Genomic DNA, 25,397 nt, shown 5'->3' on the forward strand with positions numbered 1-25,397 from the left:
TGAGGAAGTGGAGGGAATGCTTATCAGAACTGCCCATGTCGCAAAGTTGGGTGGGACAGCACATACTCTAGAACAGTGTTTTTCAAACTTGGCAACTTTAAGATGGGTTGACTTTAACCCCCAGAATTCCCCAACGTTTGAAAAAGTTGCCCCGTTTGAAAAACACTGCAGTGGAAGATGGAAGTAAAACTGAAAATCTTGCTGGTCATTTCAGTCTGTTTTTCAGGCTGAAATGCAGACTGGAGTTACAAAAATACTCTTGGAAACTTTCATGTGGATTCCTGCACAGAGCAGGGGTTGAACCCAATGTCTCAGTGTCCTCTGAGGGTACCAAAAAGGATCTCAGGAGATTGATACAATCCAGGGGCATCAGATGATCCACAGCTGGTTTACACCTTGCTACAACAATTACATGTGCGCAGAACACCCACACTCATATAAATAAAGATCAGGTCTCTTTCTTTTTTACTTTTAGTAATTTAATGGAAGTTTCCATATCAGTGCTTCTCAACCTGGGCAACTTTAAAATGTGTGGACTTCAACAGCTGGCTGGGGAATCCTGGGAATTGAAGTCCACACATCTTCAAGCTGCCTAGGCTGAAAAGCACCGAGCTAGAAGTTCCACAGGTCCAGTTCTGAGCAGGGAAAGGGAAGGGGTGCAAATGCCAACCCAACAGCGGTGGCTCATCTGGCCCGCAGATGAGGTCACCGCCGATAAATTTTTGAGCCTCGGCCAGCAGCAGCCAGAGGTAACCTGCTCCCACCTGGGCCTCTTTCCCCCGGACCTGGAAAGCAGCAGCTTCAAGCACGGCCAGGGAGGATTTCACGCTTCCCCCCAGCTGCTGGCACCGCCTGGCAGGCCTTGCACACCCCAGAGCTCTCCGTCCCAGCTCCAAGCAGCTTTTCAGAGTGGCTTTAAAAGTGCATTCTTTGAGGCCTCCGCTGACGTGCGTCCGTTCTCCTTCCAGCTGGCGCCTTCCGGTTAGGGTGGGACTACAGTGCCCAGAACTCTGCTGGCGGGTGATGGGAGCTGCAGTCCCGGGACAACTGGAGGGCATCAGGCTGAGGAAGGGTGCCCCTGGGCTTCTCGCCGGGCAGCTGCACCGCCATCTTGCAGATTTCAGCCCTGTAAGTTCCAGCATCCCTGGCATGGATGGGAGTTGTAATCCAAGAGCGCTGGATGACCCTGGCCTGGAGGAGCCGGTCCCCCTCCCTTTCCTGGGCTTCTCTGCAGAAATGCCCCCCAACTTTTGTAGCTTCTCAGAGGACGGGGGGGAGCGCTCCTTCGCCCCAGGCGCGTCCTCAGCGTAGGGCCAGCAACGTCAAGATGGCAGCCGCCACAGCGGGACTGAAGCTCTGCCTGGTTTTTATGCGCGTCGCTCAGGAAAACGGCCCGTGAGCCACTGGAAGGAAAACAGAAAGAGAAATTGCACCCTGAAAGCAGAACAAATCGAAATCGACAGCTTTGCTTAGAGAAGAATCATTGACTAACTCTAAGGCTGATCGGAAGCCCCTTGTGGACTTTTTGCGGCAAACAGAAAAAAACAAAATTATGATACATGGATTTGCTGATTAGGCAAATTAACAGACTATGCAAAACATGTACGTTAAGATGTAGCTTTAGAGTAAGAGGTTATTTTATGTTTCATTTATATCTGCTGTATAAGAGGTTGGAAGTCATTCTTCTCCTTTTCTATTTTCCAGCACTTTTGCTTCCTTTCTTTATCTCTAGCTAGCTTGCTTGCTTGCTTTTTCTTTCTTTCTTTTTCTCTCCTTCTCCTTCTCCTTCTCCTTCTCCTTCTCCTTCTCCTTCTCCTTCCTTCCTTCCTTCCTTCCTTCCTTCCTTCCTTCCTTCCTTCCTTCCTTCCTTCCTTCCTTCTTTCCTTCCTTCTTTCTTTCTTTCTTTCTTTCTTTCTTTCTTTCTTTCTTTCTTTCTTTCTTTCTTTCTTTCTTTCTTTCTCTTCTTAATCCCGCCTTTATTATTTTTATGAATAACTCAAGGTGGCAAACATACCTAATCCTCCTTCCTCCTCCTATTTTCCTCACAACAACAACCCTGTGAGGTGGGCTGGGCTGAGAGAGAGGGACTGGCCCAAAGTCACCCAGCCGGCTTTCAGGCCTAAGGGAGGCCTAGAACTCACAGTGTTAGTTTTGATCTTTCTGCTTTCTAAAATTTAATAAAGCTATTATTAAAAAAGAAAAGAAAGTGTATCCAATGAACTGCAGCACAGAGTTTGGGGAATCAGATGCTCCAGGCGTTCAGCTGGGGATACCTTCATATATGTCCTCTTACGACAGCCCAGTGGGAATTTGCCTAAAATATGTTTGCTAGCAATGGTTTCGGTGTTGGAATAATTGGACAAGTGAACACCCAAAATAGACACTGTATACCCCCCGGTAGTCACGGTGGGGATATTTCTCTGAAGAACCCGGTTCAGAGACTTCAGCAAGGGGTCCTTCCAAACGTTGCCCCACAGGCTCTTCAAGAGCTTCCCCACTATGCTGTGGCTGGCAAGGACAGGATTTCCTTCTCAAGATGGGAACCCCTAAGTGCCAGCTCCAAGTTTTGGAGGCTCCTCAAGCAACATCTCCCCTTTTTGTCCCAAGGTGCCACTTGCTTGCCAATGACATGGTTGGTTCTCCTCTGGACCACAGATGGCTGTGTTCCTCCATCTTTCACTGGCTGGAGGGCACAGGAAATGCGTTGAGTTGTATGTGGTAGAGGTGACCTTGATCAGTCCTGGGAAAGGAGAGGTGTGAGAAAGAAGTGATGAAATGCACTTTGATTCTGTTGGGGATAAGAGGAGGCAGAGGATAAGTCTGGCAAGCTTTTGAGATTCTGTTATTATATCCCACGACAGTAAAGTGGCATTCCTGGAAGCCGTGCAATGTCTGTTTCGTGATCTGGCCTACCTCAAAGGGCTGACGTAAGCTGGAGCTGGCGTTAAGACTGGGAATTCCTTGCACACGATCTGTCAGCCCCACCAGACCAGAATCAACTCTGTAGGAAAGCTGGAACTACTTTCATTGAGATTGGCTATAACAGTGTTTCTCAACTCTGGCAACTTGAAGATGTGTGGACTTCAACTCCCAGAATTCCCCAGCCAGCATGGCTGGCTGGGGAATTCTGGGAGTTGAAGTCCACACATCTTCAGGCTGCCAAGGTTGAGAAACCCTGGGCTATAGTATCAGAATCTTGCAAGTCTGATTGGGCTGCACCTCCTTCCCCTTCTTATACTCCTGTGAATCAGGGAGGTGTCTGTCTGACTGCTTCTGAATTTTATCTGGCTGTTCTGGACTTAAAAAAAATGTTTTAGCTCCTTTTGCCTAAATTATGGTTCTTGCATATCTCCGTCAAAGTCATCTTCCATACTTTTTTCACTTCTCTCTGACTAAGAGTGTCACTAGGATCTTCCACCAACCTGTTCTGCTAGCAGGTCAAGGTAACCCCCCCCCCAGCCCCACTGATCCTGATTTCTCTTTCTTCCTGAATACAGCACCTTGCCTATGAACCTTTTACATAGCCTCTTTGTCCTGGTGTGAAGCCTATCAGATTTAAAGAAATCTGTATTAGTGAAAGAAAAGCTGCTATCTTGCTCAAATAGAAGGGAAATAAACAATGAGAAGAAATTTCGGGGTGTGGGATGTGGGATAATTTCCTGTGAACCCAAAAGTGGGTGGCAGAGGTGGGATCTGAACCCACCGCATCGAGATGAGCGTAGGTACTCACAGCTTGCTGGGAGATGTCCTCACCATGCAGTCGCCATCTCATCATCATCCCGCAACTAAGACAGCTCATATACAGTGTCAGGTGTTCCAGTTCTAGATTCCCTGCTTACGTCTGCACTGAGCGTCTAAAGGTCCTGGGGGGGAAGTGGATCTGAACAGAAGGACCAAGCAAGTGTTATGGTGGGGTGTCTGTGGCGCGCACGGCTCCCAGCTAGAAGCAACCTCATTTATTTATGTAAATGCACTCCCTACCTTTTAAATCTTCATCAAACGCCCTGTTTTTAAGAACATTCTTAAAAATTAAAAATCATGGATTTCACCCTGAGAGCTAATTCACCCACTCTGCTTATACCAGTGGGAAATTAAATAATGCATAAAGTAAAATAATTTGCCAGGTGGAGGGGGGCAGAAGGCCTTCCTCTTTTTCCTCAAGGCATTTTGTGCCCAGGCTGGCACCTGTCTGGGGCTGAAGTCATACAGCTGGTTGTAAAAAAGGGGGGCGGGTATGGTAGAGTGGTTAAGAGGTTGGACAAAGAGTGGAGAAGCAGAGTTTCTACTGAGTCCTCAGGCACAGGCAGTCACTGGCCAGTCCCTTTCTCCCTACCTCACAAGTACACAAGTTGGGAACAAAAATAGAAGGAAGGAGTGCCACGCACGCCAGCTTCAGTTCCTGATGGAAAGGCAGGATGTATACCCAGCAAATAAGACCGCCAAGGTGGAGTAATAAGTCGAATGTGGAGCAGGAAGGTGCAGTTATAGACCACCATCAGTCACAGAAGCTTTTGGGGTGACTTGGGTAGATCACTGCCTCTCTCTCCACCCAACCTACCTCACAGCGTTGTTGTGGGGAAAATTAAGAGGAGAGTGTACTGCGGATGTTGCCTTGAACTTCTGGAAGGAAAAAGGAAGGATGCAGATCTAACGAAGCAATGAATAAAAATGAAAGCCAAGCTCCTGCACCATTGGTACATGAACAAAGCCCATATGCAAATTAACAACGATTAGTGAAACAAAAATTAGGGGAAGTCAAAGAACTCCTTTCATCTCCAGAGCAGAAACCAGCGTTCTTTTATTGTCCTGAAACATTTAGCATCCTCCATATTACCAGCGACATTTCTGGAAAATCTGGACGATTCACCTCACGGAACTGCTTTGTCTGGTCTGATAATTGCTCAGAGTAGCTTCTCATCTCTCCCAAACTTGTTGACATGGGAGGAAATAATTATTTGGGGTTTCCAGTTGGCTATCTAGGGCAATCTTAATCTGAAATATGCTGAGATTCACTCCCACTTCCTGTGGCTGGCTCATGTTTTCGCTTTAATAATGAGCCGCGATGGCTTCCAGCAAACAAAACAAAATGCAAATTATATTCTCCTCCAGTTCATTGACCATCTTGCCTTGTTTTAACTTGATGTCCATTTTCTTGCTTTTCCTATATATTTTAACAGGGTGTCCGCAGGGTGTGGTCCAAAAGGTCAAGAGTTTTCCTAACCCGACAATTGCATTTAGACAACATACCACACCAGGCTACAGAATTAAACCACATTCCAGATGTGAACTGTACATGACATGCTTATTATTTTAGATCTTTGTTGTACGCCGCCCAGAGTCACTTCTTGTGAGATGGGCGGCCGTATACATTTGACATATAAATAAATAAAATATGAATGAATAAGCAAACAGACAAGTTTGACATCAGATGCAAAGCTCCGATAAACGGAACCAAAGCAAATGCTAACCAAGCTTAACACAGTATTCCCACCCAGAAAACGGGTTGATTCAGTAACCGAGTGAAGTGTTTTGTAGGATCAGAATTAGAGCTTCACGCAGCAGCTACACACCTTATGAAGTGCACTGCAATTGCGAATTTTAGCCCTCTCCCCAGAGTAATGCTGTGGAGAGGGACGCAAATTTTGAGAGTCATCGCTTAGCTTACCTTGAGAAAGGTTCAGCTCTCGTGGGCCTGGAGGGACTCCAGATCTGAGTGGGTGCAGTTTACAGCCTGTATTCCTATCAACTGATTTTCCAGGAGGTTTACAATCAGTCTTAATCTTCAACCTGGCAGCTTTCCTCTTCAGCCTGATGGATGGAAGGACGTTTTCCTTCTGCCAAGGAAAAGGAGACGCTGTTTCTTCTGTTGCCTTGGGATGGAGCCAAGATGGTCTCTCTCGATATGGTTCCTGTGAGGCTGGAGATAGTTGAAGTCATCCATGGTGTAACTCCATAAGCAACTGGCTTAGTTTTGGTTTAAAGTGGCATGTAGTTTGTGGGAACCACTGCTGGGTTCACCCAGGACACTAAACTAGGCTAGAGTGGGGTTGGGCAATATTAGTTCAGCCTGTTGTAGGAACCCAGCCATTGTCTTAGCATGTTGCATGAGCCAGAAATCATGATATGGACATAGCATGTTATATGAATATAAGGATTGTGGTTTCTTAGTCTGGAGTTACTAGTGATAACAGGTACATCCACCAACCTTAGAATTGACAATGAAGATAGCTAAGTGGTGGAGAGCTTCTGAATTTTAGGATCAACCATCACGAGTAGAGGAACAAGCAAGTCAAGAAACACGCTGCAGACGAGCACTTGGCAGGGCAGCCACGAAGGCCTTGGAGAAGATCTTCAGATGCCGTGATGTGTCTACCTACAAAGGTCAGAAGGTGCAAGCCATGGTGGTCCCTGCGACACTCTATGGAAGTGTAAGTTGGACTTTGAAGGAGCAGCATAGGAAGAGCATTGACACCTGTGAACTCTGGTGTTGGGGAAGACTCCTGAGAAGACCGTGGACAGCCAAGGAAACAAACAGGTGGATCATCAAACAATTCAACCCAGAATCCTTTCCCACCTCAAATGACCAGGCTCAAATGCTCCTCCTTCAGACACATGATGAGAAGACCCAGCTCTCTGGAGAAGGCTCTGATGCTGGGAAAGGCGGAAGGAAAGAGAAGAGGAGGATGACCAGCAGCAAGGTGGAGGGACTCAGTGACAGTTGCGATGGGGGCGCCATTGGAAGACCTGAAAGACCAGGTTGGGGACAGATCATCCTGGAGAAAACTGATTTATGTGGTTGTTAAAAGTCAACACTGACCTGATGGCACATAATCAATCACTCACTCACTCAAAGAAGTCTGTGGCTAAGGTTTCATGCATTGTGAGAATCCATACAAGGTTTATTGTGCAAATGCAGCCAATTCAGTTTATGCAACTAAGCCTGGTTTAGCACAATGATCAAATCAGGCTGTGTCCTGCACCCCCCAGTGACAGCCGGAGATCTCTCCCCTTTCCACCTGTCAATCCAGATCCACTGGCAGTCGGAGGGGTCAGCAGAACTGATATTGATTTGATGTATCTGCAACGTCCCTTTGATGAAAGGCACACGAGCAAAAATAAAGGTGGAGAAAAGTTTTAAAATGCTTTGGCAAGGTTAAACCAAAAGCAGGCTATCAATTGGTTGAAAGCAATTAAAATATTATATATATTTTATTTGTTGATCAGATATATCAACAAAGCAGCTCTTCGACCAACGCTTCGGCTGCTTTCCTTGCACGGCCACGGGCGCAACCGAGAAACGTCGCAGGGAACCAGCCCGTCTCGCCGAGGGCAGCTGCTGCGGGACGGTTCGATTTCGCTCCCCGAGAGCTTTAAGGCCTGGCCGCGACCCGTAGAACGACCTCCGCGTGACCCGGAAGGAGAGGTAAGCCGGAAATGGGGAAGTTGAAGCCGATGCTGAGGCGAGTGAGGAGTTTGGGCAGGTGAGCGAAGGGGATCCCTTGCCCCATTGGGGTTGTGGGGGGAACGGGACTCTCCCTCCACTCTCCCTCCTCCTTCTCCCTTCCCCCGGGGGGGCTGCCCACGCCGCCTCTTCCCCATGGGGAAGCCCTGCCAGGCTGCCAGGCGAGGCTGTGTGGGGGGAGACCCCTCGCAGGCTTCCTTGCCTCTTCGCTTCGCTCCGGATACCCAAAGCCCTGGTGAATTATTCTTCCCCCGACCCACCCTCCAATTTCACTTCGCTTCCACGGTCCCCGTTGGTATCTTTAAAATTACGGAATATGGAGGCAGCTTACCAGTGAAATGCGATAAGCCAAATTTGCGGGCGGGAGGGGGCGGGGAGGGCTGCGGGCCACATGCAAAGACAGCTAAGCCCAAATCCAGGGCCGTTTAGGTGGTGGCACTCGGCTGAGTTCGAAAGCTGAATGGGGTTGGATCTGGCAGGAAGTGGAGGGGAGACCACTGGGAGATCCCAGAGTTTGGACTAGGCCGGGAAGACACGGAAAGCAATCTCAGAAGGGGCTGGTAGCAATCCTTTTCTGTATTCTTGCCAAGGAAATTACATGCTGTGGCCCTTTGGGCCAGGAGATGACCTGGCCTGGAGGGAGCTTTCGATGTTACTTTGTTGAGTTATTAGAAAAGTGTGTATGCTGTCCCTGTTGACAGACCCAGGAAAGTTAGAGCAGTGATGTACTTGATAAGGCAACCCACATGAACCAAAAATGCCCTAATTCGAATCAGGGCCATTGAATTCACGCCCAAATGTAGCAACATTTTAAAAAATTCCAACAAAAATGGCAGACCAGCACAACATAGATGCTCACCCGAGCAAGATAGTTTTTTTACTGGTTGCAGAATATTGACATGGTGGGAGCTGACTGTGTGCTCGGGTGGCGAGGCTGCTTAGTAATGAGGGGGCTTGCATGCCAGCCTTCCTCTCCAAGCTGGGGACCAACGCTTCTCTTTCTGAGGTGATCAAACAAGCCGAAATGTTGATTGGACTGATGGCCTCGAGGGAATAGGGTGCTGAACCATGTACAGCTTTATAGATTAGCACCAGCATTTTAATTGGACTCAGAAAACTATTGGCAACAAATGCCGCACCACTGTGGTGCTGCTAAAGCCATGTTCTGAGTCAACAGCAGTCTGGTTAGTCTTCCAGGGCAATCCCAAGTAGAGTGCATTGCAGAAGTCCTTATCCTCTCCCACATAGACATCAGTCACTGTTGCTAGAACTTCCTGCTCCAAAAAAGACCACGACTGGCATACGACTGGCAGTGAATTCAATGGCACTGATTCGAATTAGGGCGTTTTTGGTTCATGTGGGTTGCCTTATCAAGTACATCACTGCTCTAACTTTCCTGCGTCTGTCAACAGGGACAGCATGTCAACAGGGATGGAGGACCCCCAAATTGCATGCCTGATCCTCCAAGGGAAGAAGCTCCTCTTTTAGTAATGTGAACCTGGGTGCTAAATTGCAAGAAAAGCATGTTCCTCCAAGAGATTGCATTTGGTTCTGATGAGGGGGGAGCGGAGATGAAATCCTCTTATTTTAGCCACTTTAAAACAAAACATAACACAATCTAGCCATGTAAGTGTAACATACTGAGGTATAAATAAAATAAGGCAGCACTGTATTCTGTTGACACTAAGCTTGGGAAATAAAATTAATATTTAAGATCAGATTAAAAAAAAGAACTAGAAAAGTAATTATAAGTGAATTTTCAAATTAGATACCCAGCTTATAGCACAGTAAATTAGCAATATAAAAATGAATTGTACTGTAAAGTCTAGTAACCTAAAATTTTAATAAGTTACAATGGATCAATTATTCATACATGGCCAAAAATTGATGAAATAAATACGAAAATGTTACTCATGTAGACCAGAAGTCAACTGTTTGTTACATTATGCATAATAAGGCTTTTCTTATCTGATGACATGAATGCAGTGGAAACATGCCTGGGTCCCCTGTTTCTCTTTCCCTCTCCTTCCTCTGTTGACTTCTCTTCTGTACTATAAAATTTTACATTTTGATCTCCTTGGGGCACGGATGTTTCCTCTTTGGCTTGTATTTGTTTATATTGCACAGGGGCGTCCTTGGGAGCGTGTGTGTATATATCAAAAAAGACGTTAGCCACAGCCATGCAATTGAAGCCCTGCCCCTTTTACATGTGCCACAGTGTCAAAAAGGGCAGGAGTTTCAGTTGGTGCCGTCTTAACTTTTTTACCTTCTCCGTGGGCACCCCTGTTGTTGGAGGATACAGCATAGTCTTTTTAAAAAAAAAAATAATTTGCCACCTGGGTTGTTGTACTTTTTATTGCAGAGAGTTTTAGAGCTTGAGAAAAGGGTGTGTTCTGTGTGTGTTTTAATCTAGTGTATTTTTTCTGGGGGGGGGCCCATATGTATCAAGAAGTTTCCAGCTTCTCACAAATCAATCAGAATAGTTGATTTGAAAGATGATAAGGATATAATAAGGGAGCTAGTCTGAAGAATAAAGCTTTCACTGACAGATTGTTGAACAGGAAGAACTAATTATCTCTGTGCCCCTTTTAATACTAATACTGGGCATTTTATCAATGATCCAGGTGGGCATGTAATTAAAGACCTGCAGCCACGACTGTTACATGTTTGATTTGGATGGGTGGTGCCTTCCCCATGTCTGCTGGAGTGCAGGTGCTGCAGAAATGTGGGGCCACCTGTGTTGTGCATTTATTGGATTTTATCCCTAGTGGATAATTATAATACAGTGGTACCTCTAGTTACGAACTTAATCCATTCCGTGACTCTGGTTGCAACTCGAGTTGGTTGCAACTCGAGGTAAATTTTCCCATAAGGTTCAATGTAAATACGGTTAATCCGTTCCGCCCTCCGAATTTGGTCGCACCCCGAGGTAAATTTCCCCATAAGGTTCAATGTAAATACGGCTAATCCGCCCTCCGAATTTGGTCGCACCCCGAGGTAAATTTCCCCCATAAGGTTCAATGTAAATACGGCTAAACAGTTCTGAAACATATGCATTTTATTTTTAAACCTCAAAAACCTTCCAAACGCCACAAAACACACCACAAGCCTCACTGAACGTGTCCTTGCTACCGCGATCTCGCCCACAGGAAGCCGCGACCGCGTGGCAGCAGGGAAAATGGCCGTGGATCCGGTTCGTAAGTAGAGGCGGAGTTCGCAAGTAGAGGTAAATTTTTGGGGCTGGAGCTGGTCGTATCTTGAAAAATTCGTAAGGAGGGGCGTTCGTAACTAGAGGTACCACTGTAATTCCTTGCAGTGAAAAGATAGGAAACTGTTATTCGTAACTTGGAGAAGAAAGGATGTTGTTATTTTTGAGCATCTGAAAGTGATCTTTTGTCTAGCTTGGCTCCATTTCTTAGAGGCAAAGCGAGTGGATGGAAATACAGTGGGGCAAAAAAGTATTTAGTCACCCACCAATTGTGCAAGTTCTCCCACTTAAAAAGATGAGAGAGGCCTGTAATTTTCATCATAGGTATACCTCAACTATGAGAGACAAAATGGGGAAAAAAATCCAGAAAATCACATTGTCTGATTTTTAAAGAATTTATTTTTGTCTCTCATAGTTGAGGTATACCTATGATGAAAATTACAGGCCTCTCTCATCTTTTTAAGTGGGAGAACTTGCACAATTGGTGGCTGACTAAATACTTTTTTGCCCCACTGTATTTTAGCTCAAGAACCTCTGTTCCTCCCAGGCCATCAGCGGGTAGCTCCTAAATCAGTGTTTCTCAACTTTGGTCATGTGAAGATGTGTGGACTTCAACTCCCAGAATTCCCCAGCCAGCATGGTTGGCTGGGGAATTCTGGGAGTTGAAGTTCACACATCTTTAAGCGGCCAAGGTTGAGAAACACTGTCCTAGATTATTCCTCTCCATTCAGCAGTGTATCTCCTCTGATATAATATAACAAAACTACAGAATAAATGGAAGTACTTCCAGGCCATTCTTCCTCATCCACTCTGGTGTCATTGCAGCATTCCACTTAGTCTGGACTCCTATTCTTGTTTGAGATCTTCTGTGTATGGTACCTGGGATGATCCTTCCTTTCTCCTCTGTGTCAGCCTTTTCCAAGCCTGGACTTAAGTTAGGAAGACTCTTGTGTGCACTTTTAAAAACAGGTGCCATAAAGGAAGGGGGGAAATAGGAGTAAAAGAAACCTTCACAGAGCCTCAGGACAGGAAATGCTGTGTGTTTAGGGGAGATGTGTGAACACAGCAAGTTGGGAGGACTCAGGTGTGGGAACAAGAAGGCAGAAGAGCTTCAGATAGGACTCAGAGACAGAATCAGAATAAATAATATTTAGAACATCCTTTGGCCTCCTGTCTCAGTTTAATACCTTGCCTGTTGTTGGCTTGCATTCAGTTACACACATCTGCTGTGTAGTTGTTTATCTGAAGGTTAAAAAAGAATCAGATTTATATATTGCCCTGGTGTACCTTTATATTTGTGCTCCTTTACAGCCAGTAGTATTCTGGGAATATGGAACCACAAGGGTGTGTCCGAGGCGCTCCTGCCCATGCTGGGAGGGAAGGCCCCAGCAAGCCTGCTCCCCCATACAAGAATGCTTACGCCAGGCTTGTGCAGAAGCATCACAGCGGCCGCTTCCGTTCCTACCTGAACCACATTGCCCAGAAGCTGCAGCTGGAAGAGAACCTCTTCCAGGATCTGGGTTCTGAGATGGAGCCATCCCTGAAAAGGGGGGTTGTGAGAGAAGCGCTGATGAAGAACGGGATGAAACCGACAAGGGGCTCACCTGCTGGAACCTTGCAGTCTGCCCAGCCAGACCCGAGAAGCTTTGAGTGGCTGAGTGGGAGCAAAGAGGACAGTTTGGCCCACAGGCAGCAGCACCATCAACGAGATCCTGGTGCTGGGAGGAGTGGGGATGAGGAGGAGGAGGAGGAAGAGGAGGTGGTGGTAGAAGAAGAGGATGTCCCTCCTAATCGGTATGGAGATCTATCAGGCTTCTTAAGAACCAGGCCTGTATTTGGTGGCCAGGAGGCACTGCCCAGACTGGTGGCCTTTCAGCAGAAGACCTCCAACTCTGGAGAGAGGGACAAAGAGGACCTCTGGAGAAACAAGAGCAGCGACCCTCTGACTCTCCTGGATGGAACCGGTGTCTGTCCACCCGCAGGACAACTGAGCATGGAGCTGCCTTCAGCAAATGCCAGTTTCTTATCGCCTCGGCAGATGTATGGTGAGCTGATTATGTCTCAAATGGCCTCAAAGGTTTGTTGCGTGTTGCGTGCTGTGGCCCTCAAAGACCTAGTAGGTGACCCACCATTGTTGCCCTGTAATTGCACCATGTGATTGCTTGAGAGCTGCTCAGGACTGAGGGTCTTAGCAACCCTTCTAGCTGGTGGAATGAGAGGAATCTGTCATCAGTCCTGGCCTGATTATGGAAGAACATGGGACTAAGTGGCCAGCAAGCACCTGCTCTTATTTTTAGCCCTGCAAACAGCCCCAGCTTTGTAACATCTTTGGCGAAAGAGATTGGGGTTCTTGTTGTGAGGAAAATACAGGGCAGGAACGTTACATATGCCCCTTTGAATTTCACAAAATAAAGGTGGGATTTAAATCTAGTCAGAGGAGCAGAAGCCCATCAAGAGCCAAAGATGGTGTGATCTTGGAATCAGTTGGCTTCTGAGTCAACAGTCATCTGGTTGGGTTGAGTTCAAGTCTGCTTTTCCCATAGAGTCCCTCACAGCTTCCAAACTCTGGGATGTGACTTCCATGATATCTCCCAGTGGACCCAAAGTGGAGATGTGTAGCTGCGCAACATTAACACATTGATGATATTTCACCCCGAACCGGCAGATGACCGGGAATATTGTTGATGTATGGATGTGCAAATATATCCCCTATTTCAAATCTGAATGTGCTAATAATGTATCTTTTAAATATACCATCCCCAAATTAGAAGTCAAATAAGGACAGGAACCCAGAAATTGTCTGGTAGCTTCTGCGTGTGACAATCCCCACCTTTCCAATTGGCTAGCACGTGTGTCAGAGCAGCCTCACATGTTCACAACTTTTGTTTCTCCTTAATGCAGCCAGTTGAACGTGTGGAGGAGTTTCGGTTTTATGGCTTCACCTTGTCACGGGTGGAGCATCTTGTGTTTTGTGACTTTCTGTTGGGGAGTCAACTAGAAAGATTAATCTGGGTGTGAGTTGAATGAATGTTTAGCTTCCTTCAGCGTCTTCAGTTGCTCCTGAATGTTAAGTCTTCCTTGACAGCTCAGATGATGTAGGAAGCCCTCACGGCATCTCTTTCATTCATTTTTTTAAAGTTCGGCCTCTCTCCTTGTTAAAAAGCAGCAGCCTTCCTACAGTTGGGGCTATGATTCCAGGTGGCAGCTAACCAAAAATTTGAAGGTATGGTGAAAATCTGTAACAGCTAACAACCTAAAGGAGCATTGCAATAGTTATATCTTTATTTCTAAAGATCTCAGTGTTTCTTAACCTTGGTAACTTTAAGATCTGTGGACTTCAACTCCCAGAATTCCCTAACCAGCATTCTCAGCATTCCCCAGTTCTAGCTGGGGAATTGTGGGAGTTGAAGTCCACAGATCTTAAAGTTGCTAAGGTTGAGAAATACTGCTCTAAGTTGTCCAAAACCATTCTGCAGATACATGCTAGTGTGGCAGCTATACTCATTTGTGCCTGGATAGGGGACCACTAGGAAGTCTGAAGGCAGTTAGCTAGGCCAGGAAGTAGACAAAATATTCAAGGAGGCAGCAATGTCAAATCACTTTGGTAAAATTGTCCAGAAAGCTGCATTGGTGTAACCAGCAGGAGTTGAGCTCAGCATGACAGTATCTTTACTATTTTTTCATCCCTCTGGTTGTCTGTTACAGACTCAGAGAAAAAGTGGGGAATTTTATAATTTGGGTTCTCTTGCGGAAAAGACCTTGGATTTCATGCACTTTCTATGTGCAAAACTTCCCAAAAAGATCCTAATATATAAGTAATTTTTGGGTTCATGATTTATTATGCTGTTATAGAGATATTTCCTTCTACCCTCCTTGTTCTGGTAAATAAACTTCTCTACTTACAACAAAACAGAACAAAAAAACACCCAGACAGAAATCTCATCTCTAAGCAATATAATTTGAAAATGCAAGAAGTCTGTGGCCTGTATGACTAGGTATTTTAGATTTTCTTCCCAGGCACCATAAACATTTGATTTAATGTCAAGAAGGTACGTTATAATAATTTCAGCAATTAATTAGTCTGCCCAAATATTTGAATGAGAAAGTGATTAAATTTGAGTGATTCAGCTCAGTTTCTTTTCCTGGTGGATTTAAATTGGTGACATTGATTGCGTTACGATCAACCTACCCTGTCAGTAAACAGCTTTTTCCTGTGTCTTCAACAAAAGCTGGTATTTTTGAGAAGACATTTGGGATGCTGCTTGCGCAGACAACCTGCTTATTATAGATGGTTTAATCACATTAACATTCACATGTTATAATCTGTGACTTGTTTGCAGTAGGGTGACGGCTCTAAATAAACATACTTTGGTCTTGTGAAATGGCACGCTTTTGTTCAGTTATGAGGGGTCGTGCATCAGTTTTTGTGGAGTTTTCTTTAAAGCCAGGCAGCAGATCTTGTGCACTTGCCAGAGATAAATATTTGTGAGTTTTTGAAGTGTTGGCTTTGCAGTTGGGCTGAGTGGGTCTAATTTTATCAGTCCAGAACTTTCTAAAGTATGGCTTCTGAATTTTTGTTTAAAGTAGCAGCTTGGCTCAAAATCTGTTTTGTGTGCATTTGCATCTGCCTTTTCTGAGATTTCAGATTTCTTTTCCTTCTAATTCCTGGCGGCTCTACGTGCTTAGGAAAAGCCAGGTGATCTAACTTGGCTGGGTGAGTGTGAAACTGGCATTTGGGATTGGTAATGATTTGCAGGAGCTCTGGCAGAGGGTGGAGATCTGCTCTCTGTGACTCTCCTTCTCCATGGACATTTTGCCAAATAGTGCACAGGCTTGGTTGGTCTGTTAATTTAGTACATTAATATCCTGCTGCAATCAAGTACAACATTCAGCAGTTTCCCTGTGTTGTTATGAATGTGCATAAACCCCGTCATAAGGAAGACTGGCAGCTGAGACTATCCTGAAATTGGGAGGCTGTATCACAGCACCAAAAAAAGGAAAAGAAATGCATTGCTTTTTGAGCAAGATTTAGGGATTATTTTTAACTAATGTGAGTTTTTGTTTAAAGTACAAAAAGTTCCTTTCCAGTGTCAGCCTGGGCACTGGCTTGGATTCTGTAAGTCCTCAAAGAAGGTTTTCTGTCATTTGCTTCCCCCCACCTCAAGCCTTGCCAGTGGGTCAGTTGGAGATTCCTGAACGCTGTGCTGGAAAGTAGGAAGGGTCAGTCTTCCAGAATTGGGTTGTCTGGACAAGAGACAGTTTGCATGAATTTAAAAATTGGTAGCTTGTGCAAGAGCAGGATCTAATCTTCTAGTAACCTACTATGTTGACCTTTGATCTTGATACGAGCCCAACACATTATGTATCACTACATGTAGTAAAAGAATTTGGAATTTTTCCTATCAATAAATAAGGATAGAGATTTGCAAAGACATTCTGAAAGTCCTGGAGAAGGACCTCTTCTCTTCTAGACATGGCCACATAATAAGTTTTCTTCTTTTTCATATCTAGCTATTAAAATTAATGTCATATATGGAACAAAAAAAATAAGTGTAAGGAAATAATGGTCTGGGCTTTGAAGATTTCAGCAGGAATCAGTGCACTAGCCTTAGCTAAATGTAAGCAGAAGAGGTTCAAACGTTGGCCCTCACTGAAAGCAAAGACTTGTTCCTAGGGAGACTGGAGTTTATCATGCAAGGTGATAATTCAGTGAGACCAAATTTACCTTCAAGATGAAAATCACTTTGAATGCAAGGAAGAGTGGAGAAAAATACTAGGGCTTACCAGGTTGAAAACAGCCTATCAAAATGGTGTTTGTTATTTTATAACAAGAGGCGAAATAGTAAATACATGGGGAATAATCATAGCAACTGTTTTCAGTCCATGCATTCATTTACTTGACAATAACTTCCAGCCTGCCCACTTCTAGGCAGTTACAATAGTAAGATTAACGTACATGCAAATCAGTCACTTCAAGCAGCCCATTTCATCCACAAAAATGTAATATAAATTAATGTTCTTTTTTTCTTTCCTTGCTCTGCACACGTTTTTGGAGTATTGCTCTCACCGTGTCATTTGGAGGTCAAACGTGTAAAAAATGGCCTGTCTTATGGGGCCCATTGACCCCCACCCTCCCTTCCCAGACAGAGGGGAGCTTTTGTTCCTATGGAAATGCTGATTTCACCTGTGCCCAGATCCATCGATCGATCGCCCCATCTGCTTTCTTTTCTGAAAGTTTCTGCAGAGCTGCCTCCAGGTGTTTTCTCCCCTTGTCCAAAGATAGCAAAGAAGCCGTATCTTTGACAACGTTTTCTTTTTCTGTTTTTTCCCCTCGCAGTCTATTATAAAGCGTCTCTGGATCTTTTTATGGCACGCTGGGCCTTCCCTTCAGCAAAGAGAAAGAGGGGAAATGCTTTACAGCGTCTTGCAGCAAGCAGGGGGTGGTGAACGTGTGGCAGCTGGACAAAGGGACGGAGGCATCTCTTCAGAAAACTGAGGCACCCGGCACTCAAGGCAGGCGGCTTGCAGGGAGAGAAGGTGGCTGGTGGGTCATAGGCAGGGTGGAGCCGGTTCACAGAGAGTCCTGAAGAACCACTGGTGTGCCGCAGTCCCTCCCTGCCAATGCAGATGCTGCGCTCTGCGAGAGCGCGGGAATTGTTTGGATAAACCTTTAGCCCCCTGCTACTAAATGGCTTTTGGGGCCAAATCTCACTCGAGCTGCCAAAAGTGAGCTGTATCTTTGGCCCTTGTGAATCTTGCTTGCGCTTGGCTAGTCGGAGACTTTGGGGCACGTGGTACAGATGTCGGTGGTGTTTCCGAAGCATTAAAGTCTGTCATGTGCCTGTGCTGTGGAAGGTATTTTCTTAAAAAGTTACGCAGCTATACTTTTCACGTCATGCGTCTCCTTACCGCAAGGGCTGTTTCGTTCCTCTCTGAGACAGATGAGGCAGTGCCTCTTTACAGAAATTTTTGGCTACCTGATATTCTTTTATAAAATGCCTGAAGTGGGAAAAAAAAGTTTTTGTCCCTCAATTTAAAAAAAAAAACCTTGGTTCCAAAGAGACCTGTAAGACTTGAGAGAAGCGTTTATCAAGATGCTGCCAAGTCTTTGTTTTTCGGTGAAAGACTTAACGTGGTGAGTCATTTGGAAATGGTTCCAGTTAATCACAGGTGCCTTTTAATCAGTTGGAGGTATTTTTAATAATTAAATGTGCTGCTCATTATATTGCCCTCTGTAATTCCTGCTAGACTAATAACTGCACATGCAGAGCACTCCTTGGTTCCCTCCAGTTTCAAGCGATGGACAAGGTAGCTCGGTCAATTATTTTTGAATGGAGATGCTGTGGGAAGGAAAACAAATGGCAGTGGTTTTAGAAAAAAGTTGCTGAAATACTTATTTGTTGGTTTTTCAGCTCTTGTCACATCCCAGATACATGCCAACCATGATTTTGGGTAGCTTCTTATCAGAAGTAGCATTATAAACCATGTTCTTCATTTGATGTAACTGTACTCATGAAGAATTCCTGATGTGAATGATCCATCATTGAGAAGGACCCACAGAAGGTAGCCACGTGACCTCAGATTTTTCAAAGGGGTCTCTTCAGAAGTCAACTTCTCAGCCTGGGATACTCATATCTGAACCAGATCACAATATCACTGTGAACATGGCTTTAAGTAAACATGTATCAGAGCCAGGCTGGATCAGACTGAAAGTTTGCCTGGTCTAGAATCCAGTTTCTGGGAAGCTCCTCCATTTCTGTGTTGATCCAGAGGTCCACTGCTTCAAAGCGTTGATGTTCTTCATAGCCATTTTGACTGATGACGTTGATAAATCAGTCTACTCCCATGAATTTATCCAGTCCCTCTTTAAGGACATTTAGGGCCATCAGTAGCCACTGCCCCATGTTTGTGTTGGAGAGGAGATGACTTAATTGAAAGAAATGTTGCATCTGAGCTTGGTGGAACGCTTGGGTGGCCTTTGGCCTCAACTCTCACAAGACCTTCAGATCAAACCAGCAGTGAGCAGCTATCTGTGTTTTTGCAGGAGAGCAGGACATTTGATCCCTCACATGATTTAGATAAAACAAACACATTTGATCTTCTTGGACTTGTGTTTACCTGATGTGATTCATGTTGAGGATCCTGTTATCTGTGTGTGTTATTTGGTGTGGTGTGTGCAGCTTGCTGTGGTTGTTTCTTTGATACCATACCCCAGTGCGTCAGTAGTAATTAAACATTCTGTGGGATTTGAATTTGACCACTTTCTTTTCTTAAGTAAGGCTACATATCCTCTATCTTCTATATAGCCGTTAGGAAGTTGAGCCTTAAACCTGATTATAAAGCTGAGACTTTCCACTTTTCTTGCACAGGGTACGAATCAGAGTTTGGACGATCCAGTGACGATCAGGTTCTCTGGGTCGATTCAAAAGGGCTCTGGCAGAATCAACCGAGAAGAACCTGGGCACTATTGCCTACAAAGTATGTGCACTCTGCCACTAAGCTGTAGTGGGCTTTCCTGACCTGTTATTTCTCCAGTCTGTTGGATCGACTCCCAGAATCCTCAGCGACTATGCTGCATGGGTATACTGGGAATTGAAGCCCAACCCATCTAGAAAATAGGTTGAAGAAAGCTTGTCAAGCTCTTTAAGAACCAAACATAGGTCGACATCCCTGGAGACATGGACTGGGCATTGGAAAGTTCTTGTTCTCCATGTATTCTTTATAATACATAATATAAAAATTCACCTGCACCAGCTTTTTTTCAGTTATTACTGTTAAAAGGTGCTGGTGGCTGGGAGACACCTATGCCCACGTAGCTGTATAGTAGATTTTCTTTACCATGCAGGATTGTATGAAAATATTTCAATTCCTCATTAGGAAGTCATCCTAAGAAAAGGCTGTAGCATAGGGAATGTGTAGCCTGATTATTTTCGCAACATATTTTGCCTTTTCACGTGAATCTTGATTTTTGCAAGGAGCCCCTACAATGAGTTGTCTTTTAAATTCTGTTTATGTGCAGGAAATAGAGGGAAACAGCGTAGAAGCTTTTCTCACTGGGGACAACATATTGAAAGCAACTTGCTATCTGATGGGGAATTATCTGATTTTTGTAAAATCAGTGCTGTGATGTAGTTCTTTTCCCTCTTGTGCTTTAGATGAACTTTTTTTTAAAAAAAGAAAACATGCTAATCTATAAGATTTCGACATGATACTGAATACAGTAAAATGCCATTAAAATACAAGTGGATGAATGTCAGAGGTTACTGTATAAACACCTACAGACATGACTAAAAGTACTGGTCCCCTCCACTTTTTCCCAAAGAATCCCAATTTGCCATGAAATACTTCCCAAAGAATCCCAGTTTGCCATGAAATACATTGAAACTCGTACTCATCCGCCATTCTTTATTCCACAGTCCAGTGTTCTCAACCTCAGTAACTTTAAGATGTGTGGACTTCAGCGCTGGCTGGGGAATTCTGGGAGTTGAAGTCCACACATCTTAAAGTTGCTGAGGTTGAGAAACACTGTCATAGCCCATAGAACAGACACTTTGCTTTTGATATATGACATAACATATTCTTGTAAATGGTAAAACAAATGAAAATGGCATGGACATAATTATCGGTTCCCCATAGAAGTTAAAAGATATTATTGGATTTTAGTGATCTCTCAAGCAGACTATTTACTGTAATTAGTATTTCAGATGTCTTCAATCTCATAATCAGTCACTCAGCCTCTTTGAATGGAGAAAAGTACTCATTCAGGCGTTTTGTGTCATTGTGTGCGGCACAGTGAACATGGACAAGAGAAAGAAAAGCAGAGAATTGTCCAAGGAGGAAAGGAAGAAGGTAACAGCCGAGCATGGTAAAGGTCAAGGCTACAAAGCTTCATGTTCCTGTGATCACAGTTGCTAATATTATCAAGAAGCTTAAGGACCATGGGATTGTAGCCAACCTCTCTGGACATGGCCACCAGAGGAAAACTGACCCCAGATTGAACAGAAGGATGGTTCAAATGGTGGAAAAAGAACCAAGGAAAACTTCCAAACAGATCCTGGCTGACCTCCAAGATCAAGTTACAATAATGTTAAGTCACCCCATTCGTCACTGTCTGACTGAAAGTGACCTCCATGGTAGAAGACCCAGGAAGATTCCACTTCTGGAAGACAGACAAAAAAGCCAGACTGGAATTTGCTAAAATGCATGTTGACAAGCCATGGTTCTTCTGGGAGGATGTCCTTTGGACAGATGAAACAAAATTAGAGCTTCCTGGTAAGCTCTAGATTCACAGAAGAAAACAATGGAGGAGGTTCCATAATGTTATGGGGCTGCTTTGCTGCCTCGAGCACTAGATGCCTTGAATCTGTACAGGGCACAATGAAATCAGAAAGTTATCAAAGCATTCCAGAGCGAAACATAATGCCCAGTGTTAGAGAGCTCTGTCTCGGTTGCAAATCACGGGTCTTCCAGCATTTAAGAGAACCCAAGAATGGTTGAAAAGCAAACATTGGACTGTTCTGAAGTGACCTGCTATGAATCCTAATCTGAATCCAAGAGAACATCTATGGAAAAAGCTCAGACTCACAGGTGGGAGAAAGAACCCATTAGACCTAAGGCAACTGGACCAGTTTGCTCAAGAAAAGTATGACAAATTACCAGTTGAGAAGTGTAGAAGTCTTATTCAGAGCTGTAGAAAGCCTTGATTATAGTTACTGCATCAAAAGGGGATGCTGCGAAATATTAGGTTGGGCTACCAATAATTATGTCCATGCCGTTTTCATTTGTTTTATTATTTACAAAAATATGTTAAGTCAGTGTTCCTCAACTTTGGCAAATTTAAGATGCATGGACTTCAACTTCAACATGCTGGCTGGGGTATTCTGGGAGTTCAAGTCCACACTTCTTAAAGTTGTCAAGGTTGAGAAGCACTGTGTTAAGATATACATCAAAAGCAAAGTGTCTGCTCTATGGAATAAAGAATCATGGATGCCATTGACTTGTGTCAGTTTCAACAGATTTCATAGCAAATTGGGGTTCTTTGGGAAAAAGTGGAAGGATACCAATACTTCTGGCTGCATCTGTATGGGATAGGAAGCATTTTGATGAGAAGCCTACTAAACAGTGGGAGACTGTCCTCTTTTTTTTTTTTTTAATTCAAGCAGTTCTGCACCAAACTGGGTTACAAATCAAAAGGAACAATTCAGGGCTATATAGTGTTGTACTAGGTAGGACATCTGTTACCTGAGAAGTCAGATATCACTATAAGTGCCTTTGTGTGGTTCCTCTTTCCTGGGGAGATCTGGTTTGAAGACATAAATAACCATAATGTAAATAAGCCAGAAGTTCATTGACACACAAGAACAACCAGCATTTCAATCCCGAGGCTGTGATGAAGCACAGAACCACCTTCCTTTCTCTCACGGACTTTGGCTCCTCGTGTCTCAGGGTTGAAGTAGTGATGAAGCTGCGTGTCAGGTTAAAGGTTTAAGGTTTCCCAGGAACATGTGTTTGGCCAACTAGAATTGGGGTCAATGAGCAATCCAGTCATGTGTTGTTGCCTTGTTGGGAGTTCTCCCTGTTGAAGTTTCAGAATCTCATCCCCACTGAAAGGTTCTCAGGTAGCAGGACCAAGAAGGACCTCAGTGAGTCTGAGGAGAGAGATTGTCAGTCACAGCCAGCAGAATGGATCATATCAGTTGTCCCCAGCATGGTTCTCTTCCAACCATGGGGTTGGATGTCAACAAAGACCATGATGGCTGCAAATATCTGGAGGTCATCAAGTGGAGGAAGGATGGTTTAGGTAGATTAATGTTTTGCTTGATATACAGCAGCCTGTCGTTAATAGCACAGTTATGCTTGAAGAAACCATAATTTCACACTAGGAGTTTCTGGTGTCCTCACAATTATCTAGCTTTTCCTGATTCTCTGCCCACAAGAGGCTTCTGCATATTTGTTTGAGATTCAGTGACCTACCCAAATCTAAAAATGGCCACTTGTTTATTTCTCAGTTCAGCCATTTTTTCAAAATATGATTTTATCCATCCAATTTATTAGATAGTTTGGCCCTTGCACAAATTAAGCTGAAGTGTTGGAGAAAGGGGTTGGAAGAATGAAACCAGCTGAGCTCAAGATCCATTCAATCAAAGATTTTCTGCAGAAATTTCCCACAATGTTAAAAAGACCTTGCTTCAGATTTTGAGAATAGTTTTTATATGAGGTGCAATATGTCTGAACTTTTTTTTTATGTGAGGAGAAAGGAATCGGGGGAAGAGAACTGAATTGTTGAAGGATAAAAAAATAAATACTTCTATCAGTTACAAAAATTGGTTTTATCTATTCAGCTTGTACAAGGTGGATACATGATGAACTTGGCTTAATTATGCAAACTGGCTTGCTAAGGTTAGCAAGAACCTTGTGTTTGAGAAAAAAACATTGGGGGATATATGTAGCTTGCCCCAGTCATGGGGAAGACTTTCTGATGGTTTTTCCAAACTTTGTGGTACCTGAAAGGGTGGGGAAGGAACTGGTAATATTTTTTTTTCCAGGATATTTATGAGTTTCTGCTTCTCCACCCCTTTTGCAACTGCAAAAATGGAAACGAGGGAGCCTATAATTTGTGAAAGCCTTGCCCAAATGGTAGCCTCCTGAAGACAACTCCCCACATTCTTGGCATGGCTACTGGACTACGGGAGCTGTAGTCAAACACATCTGGAAGGTGCTAGTTTGGAAAATGGTATTATAATCTCAGCTTGCTTAAGACTATTTTACTGTGCAGGAAACAATGTTTAATAGTATATGTAGGTGGCTATACTTCCTATAGAGATACAGGTAGCAATTGGCTTCCCAACCAAAGTTTATGGTAGTCTTCCATTCTTCAGCTGCAAGGAACAATTGAGACATGCTCTCCATATGGAAATTCCTCATTGACAAGCCATTCCTAGGAGAAGTGCTTTTTGTATGCAAAGAATGGATGATAAACAGCCTCTTAGAGGACAGGACCATTTCCACGCAGCCCTCTTGCCCATAAAATACAGTAGCTGAGAGTGTTTTGCTGCATCCGTCTCAAGCTGATGACCTGGAGGTACACTGAACATCATTCATAGTTCCCAGAGAGCATTAGAGGCTACCCACTTGGAAAAGGCTGCCTCAGGAGGAACCATGATAGTCACCGAAGTGAAGAAAGTTGGATATGTGAATTTAGCTGTTCTCACACCTTCCAGCAGCCTGTATCCTGCCAAATCAGTGTGGATGATGATTTTTCTAGCTGGAGATTTATTTTTAATATTCATTCATTCATTCATTCATTCATTCATTCATTCATTCATTCATTCATTCGTTTTCTATGGTCGCCCATCTCAAACAAGTGACTCTGGGCAACAGACAATCATAAAATCAATTAAAACCAAATACAAACACAGTACAAAGAATAAATATATATATAGCAGCCAAGACAAATCTTAACTGTAGATGTAAATATAACCAGGAAGTGGGGCCCTTAACTCACTTGGGATCCCGGGCCCAGGCACACAACCAGGTCTTCAAGGCCTTATGAAAGGCCAACAAGGTGGGGCCGTCCTAATCTCTGGAGGGAGAATGTTCCAGGGGGCAGGGGCTATGGCAGAGAAGGTATGCTGCCTCGTCCCTGCCAGCCAATATTCCCTGGCTGACAGGACCCAGAGCATGCCCATCCTGCCGGACTGAATTGGATGGGGAGAAGACGGTCCCTCAGGTAACCTGGTCCCAGGCCATGAAGGGCTTTAAAGGTGACAACCAGCACCTTGAATTACACCCGGAAACACACTGGCAACCATTGCAGCTCATGAAGCAGTGCTGTTACATGTGTCGAATATCCAACACCATTTACTACCCATGCAGCTGCATTCTGCACCAGCTGAAGCTTCTGAATGCTCTTCAAGGGCAGCCCCATGTAGAGCGTGTTGGAGTAATCCAGACAGGAGGTCCTGAGGGCATGAGTGATTGAGCAGAGCCTCCTGGTCCAGGAATGGGTGCAGCTGATGCACAACCCAAAGGTGCGCAAAGGCCCTCCTAGCCACAGCTGCCACCTGCTCTTCCAGCAGGAGCCATGAATCCAAGAGGACCCCCAGATTGTGCACCAGGTCTGTCTGGGGGAGTGCCACCCCATCTAGGACTAAAGGTGGAAAAACCTTCACACTGGAAGGCCCAAATACCCAAAGCCACTCCATCTTGCTTGGGTTGAGCCAAAGCCCATTGTGCCCCATCCAGGCCCCTACAGCCTCCAGGCCCTGGGATGGGACATTCATGGCATCACTCAGGCAGCCGGAGGCAGAGATATAAAGCTGGGTGTTATCAGCATACTGATGGTACCTCACCTCAAACCATCAGATCACCCCACCCAGCAGCCTCATGTAGATGTTAAATACAGGGGAGAGAGGTCTGAGTCCTGCGGCATCCCCCAAAGTAGGGGCCATGGACTGGACCTCTCCCCCCCATCAACACTGATTGGAACTGACCCCGGAGGAAGGAAGAGAACTAACACAACACAGTGCTGCCCACCCCAAACTCCTGATGCTGGTCCAGAAGGATACCATGATTGATGGTATTGAAGGCCACTGAGAGGTCAAGAAGAGCAAGGATGGATGCACTACCCCCATCCCACTCCCACCAGAGGTCATCCAAGAGTATGCCATCTCAGGCCCGTATCCCAGCCTGAATACTGACTGAAAGGGGTCCAGATAATCGGCTTCA

General features: G+C 44.7%; 1 protein-coding gene and 1 long non-coding RNA gene across 4 annotated transcripts in view; one reads left to right on the forward strand and one right to left on the reverse strand.

Annotated features, from left to right (window-relative positions):
- Positions 1 to 7,397, reverse strand: LOC148213504 (uncharacterized). Of its 2 annotated transcripts, none has more exons than XR_015794489.1 (3): positions 5,666 to 7,397; positions 3,731 to 3,880; positions 1 to 2,740 (listed from the first exon to the last, which is right to left on the reverse strand). It is a non-coding gene; the product is annotated as an uncharacterized LOC148213504 (long non-coding RNA). The 2 variants fall into 2 exon arrangements; XR_015794490.1 differs by having other exon boundaries at positions 1 to 1,403; positions 5,666 to 7,396.
- The window catches only part of DIS3L2 (DIS3 like 3'-5' exoribonuclease 2), a 185,995-nt gene continuing 167,991 nt past the window's right edge, over positions 7,394 to 25,397 (forward strand). The window contains exons 1-3 of one of the 2 annotated variants that reach the window (XM_088132547.1): positions 7,457 to 7,481; positions 10,612 to 10,688; positions 11,982 to 12,715. In XM_088132547.1, the coding sequence (XP_087988673.1) occupies positions 12,001 to 12,715 (715 nt within the window). In that variant the 5' untranslated portion in view covers positions 7,457 to 7,481; positions 10,612 to 10,688; positions 11,982 to 12,000. Of the gene's footprint in view, positions 7,482 to 10,611; positions 10,689 to 11,981; positions 12,716 to 25,397 lie in introns of both variants that reach the window. The other variant, XM_015888176.3, reaches the window with a different exon arrangement.

This window comes from Python bivittatus, unplaced genomic scaffold, assembly GCF_059951505.1.
Source record: "Python bivittatus isolate LINGU-HERP-01145 unplaced genomic scaffold, Pbiv_v1 ctg000980_np1212, whole genome shotgun sequence".
NCBI lineage: Eukaryota > Metazoa > Chordata > Lepidosauria > Squamata > Pythonidae > Python > Python bivittatus.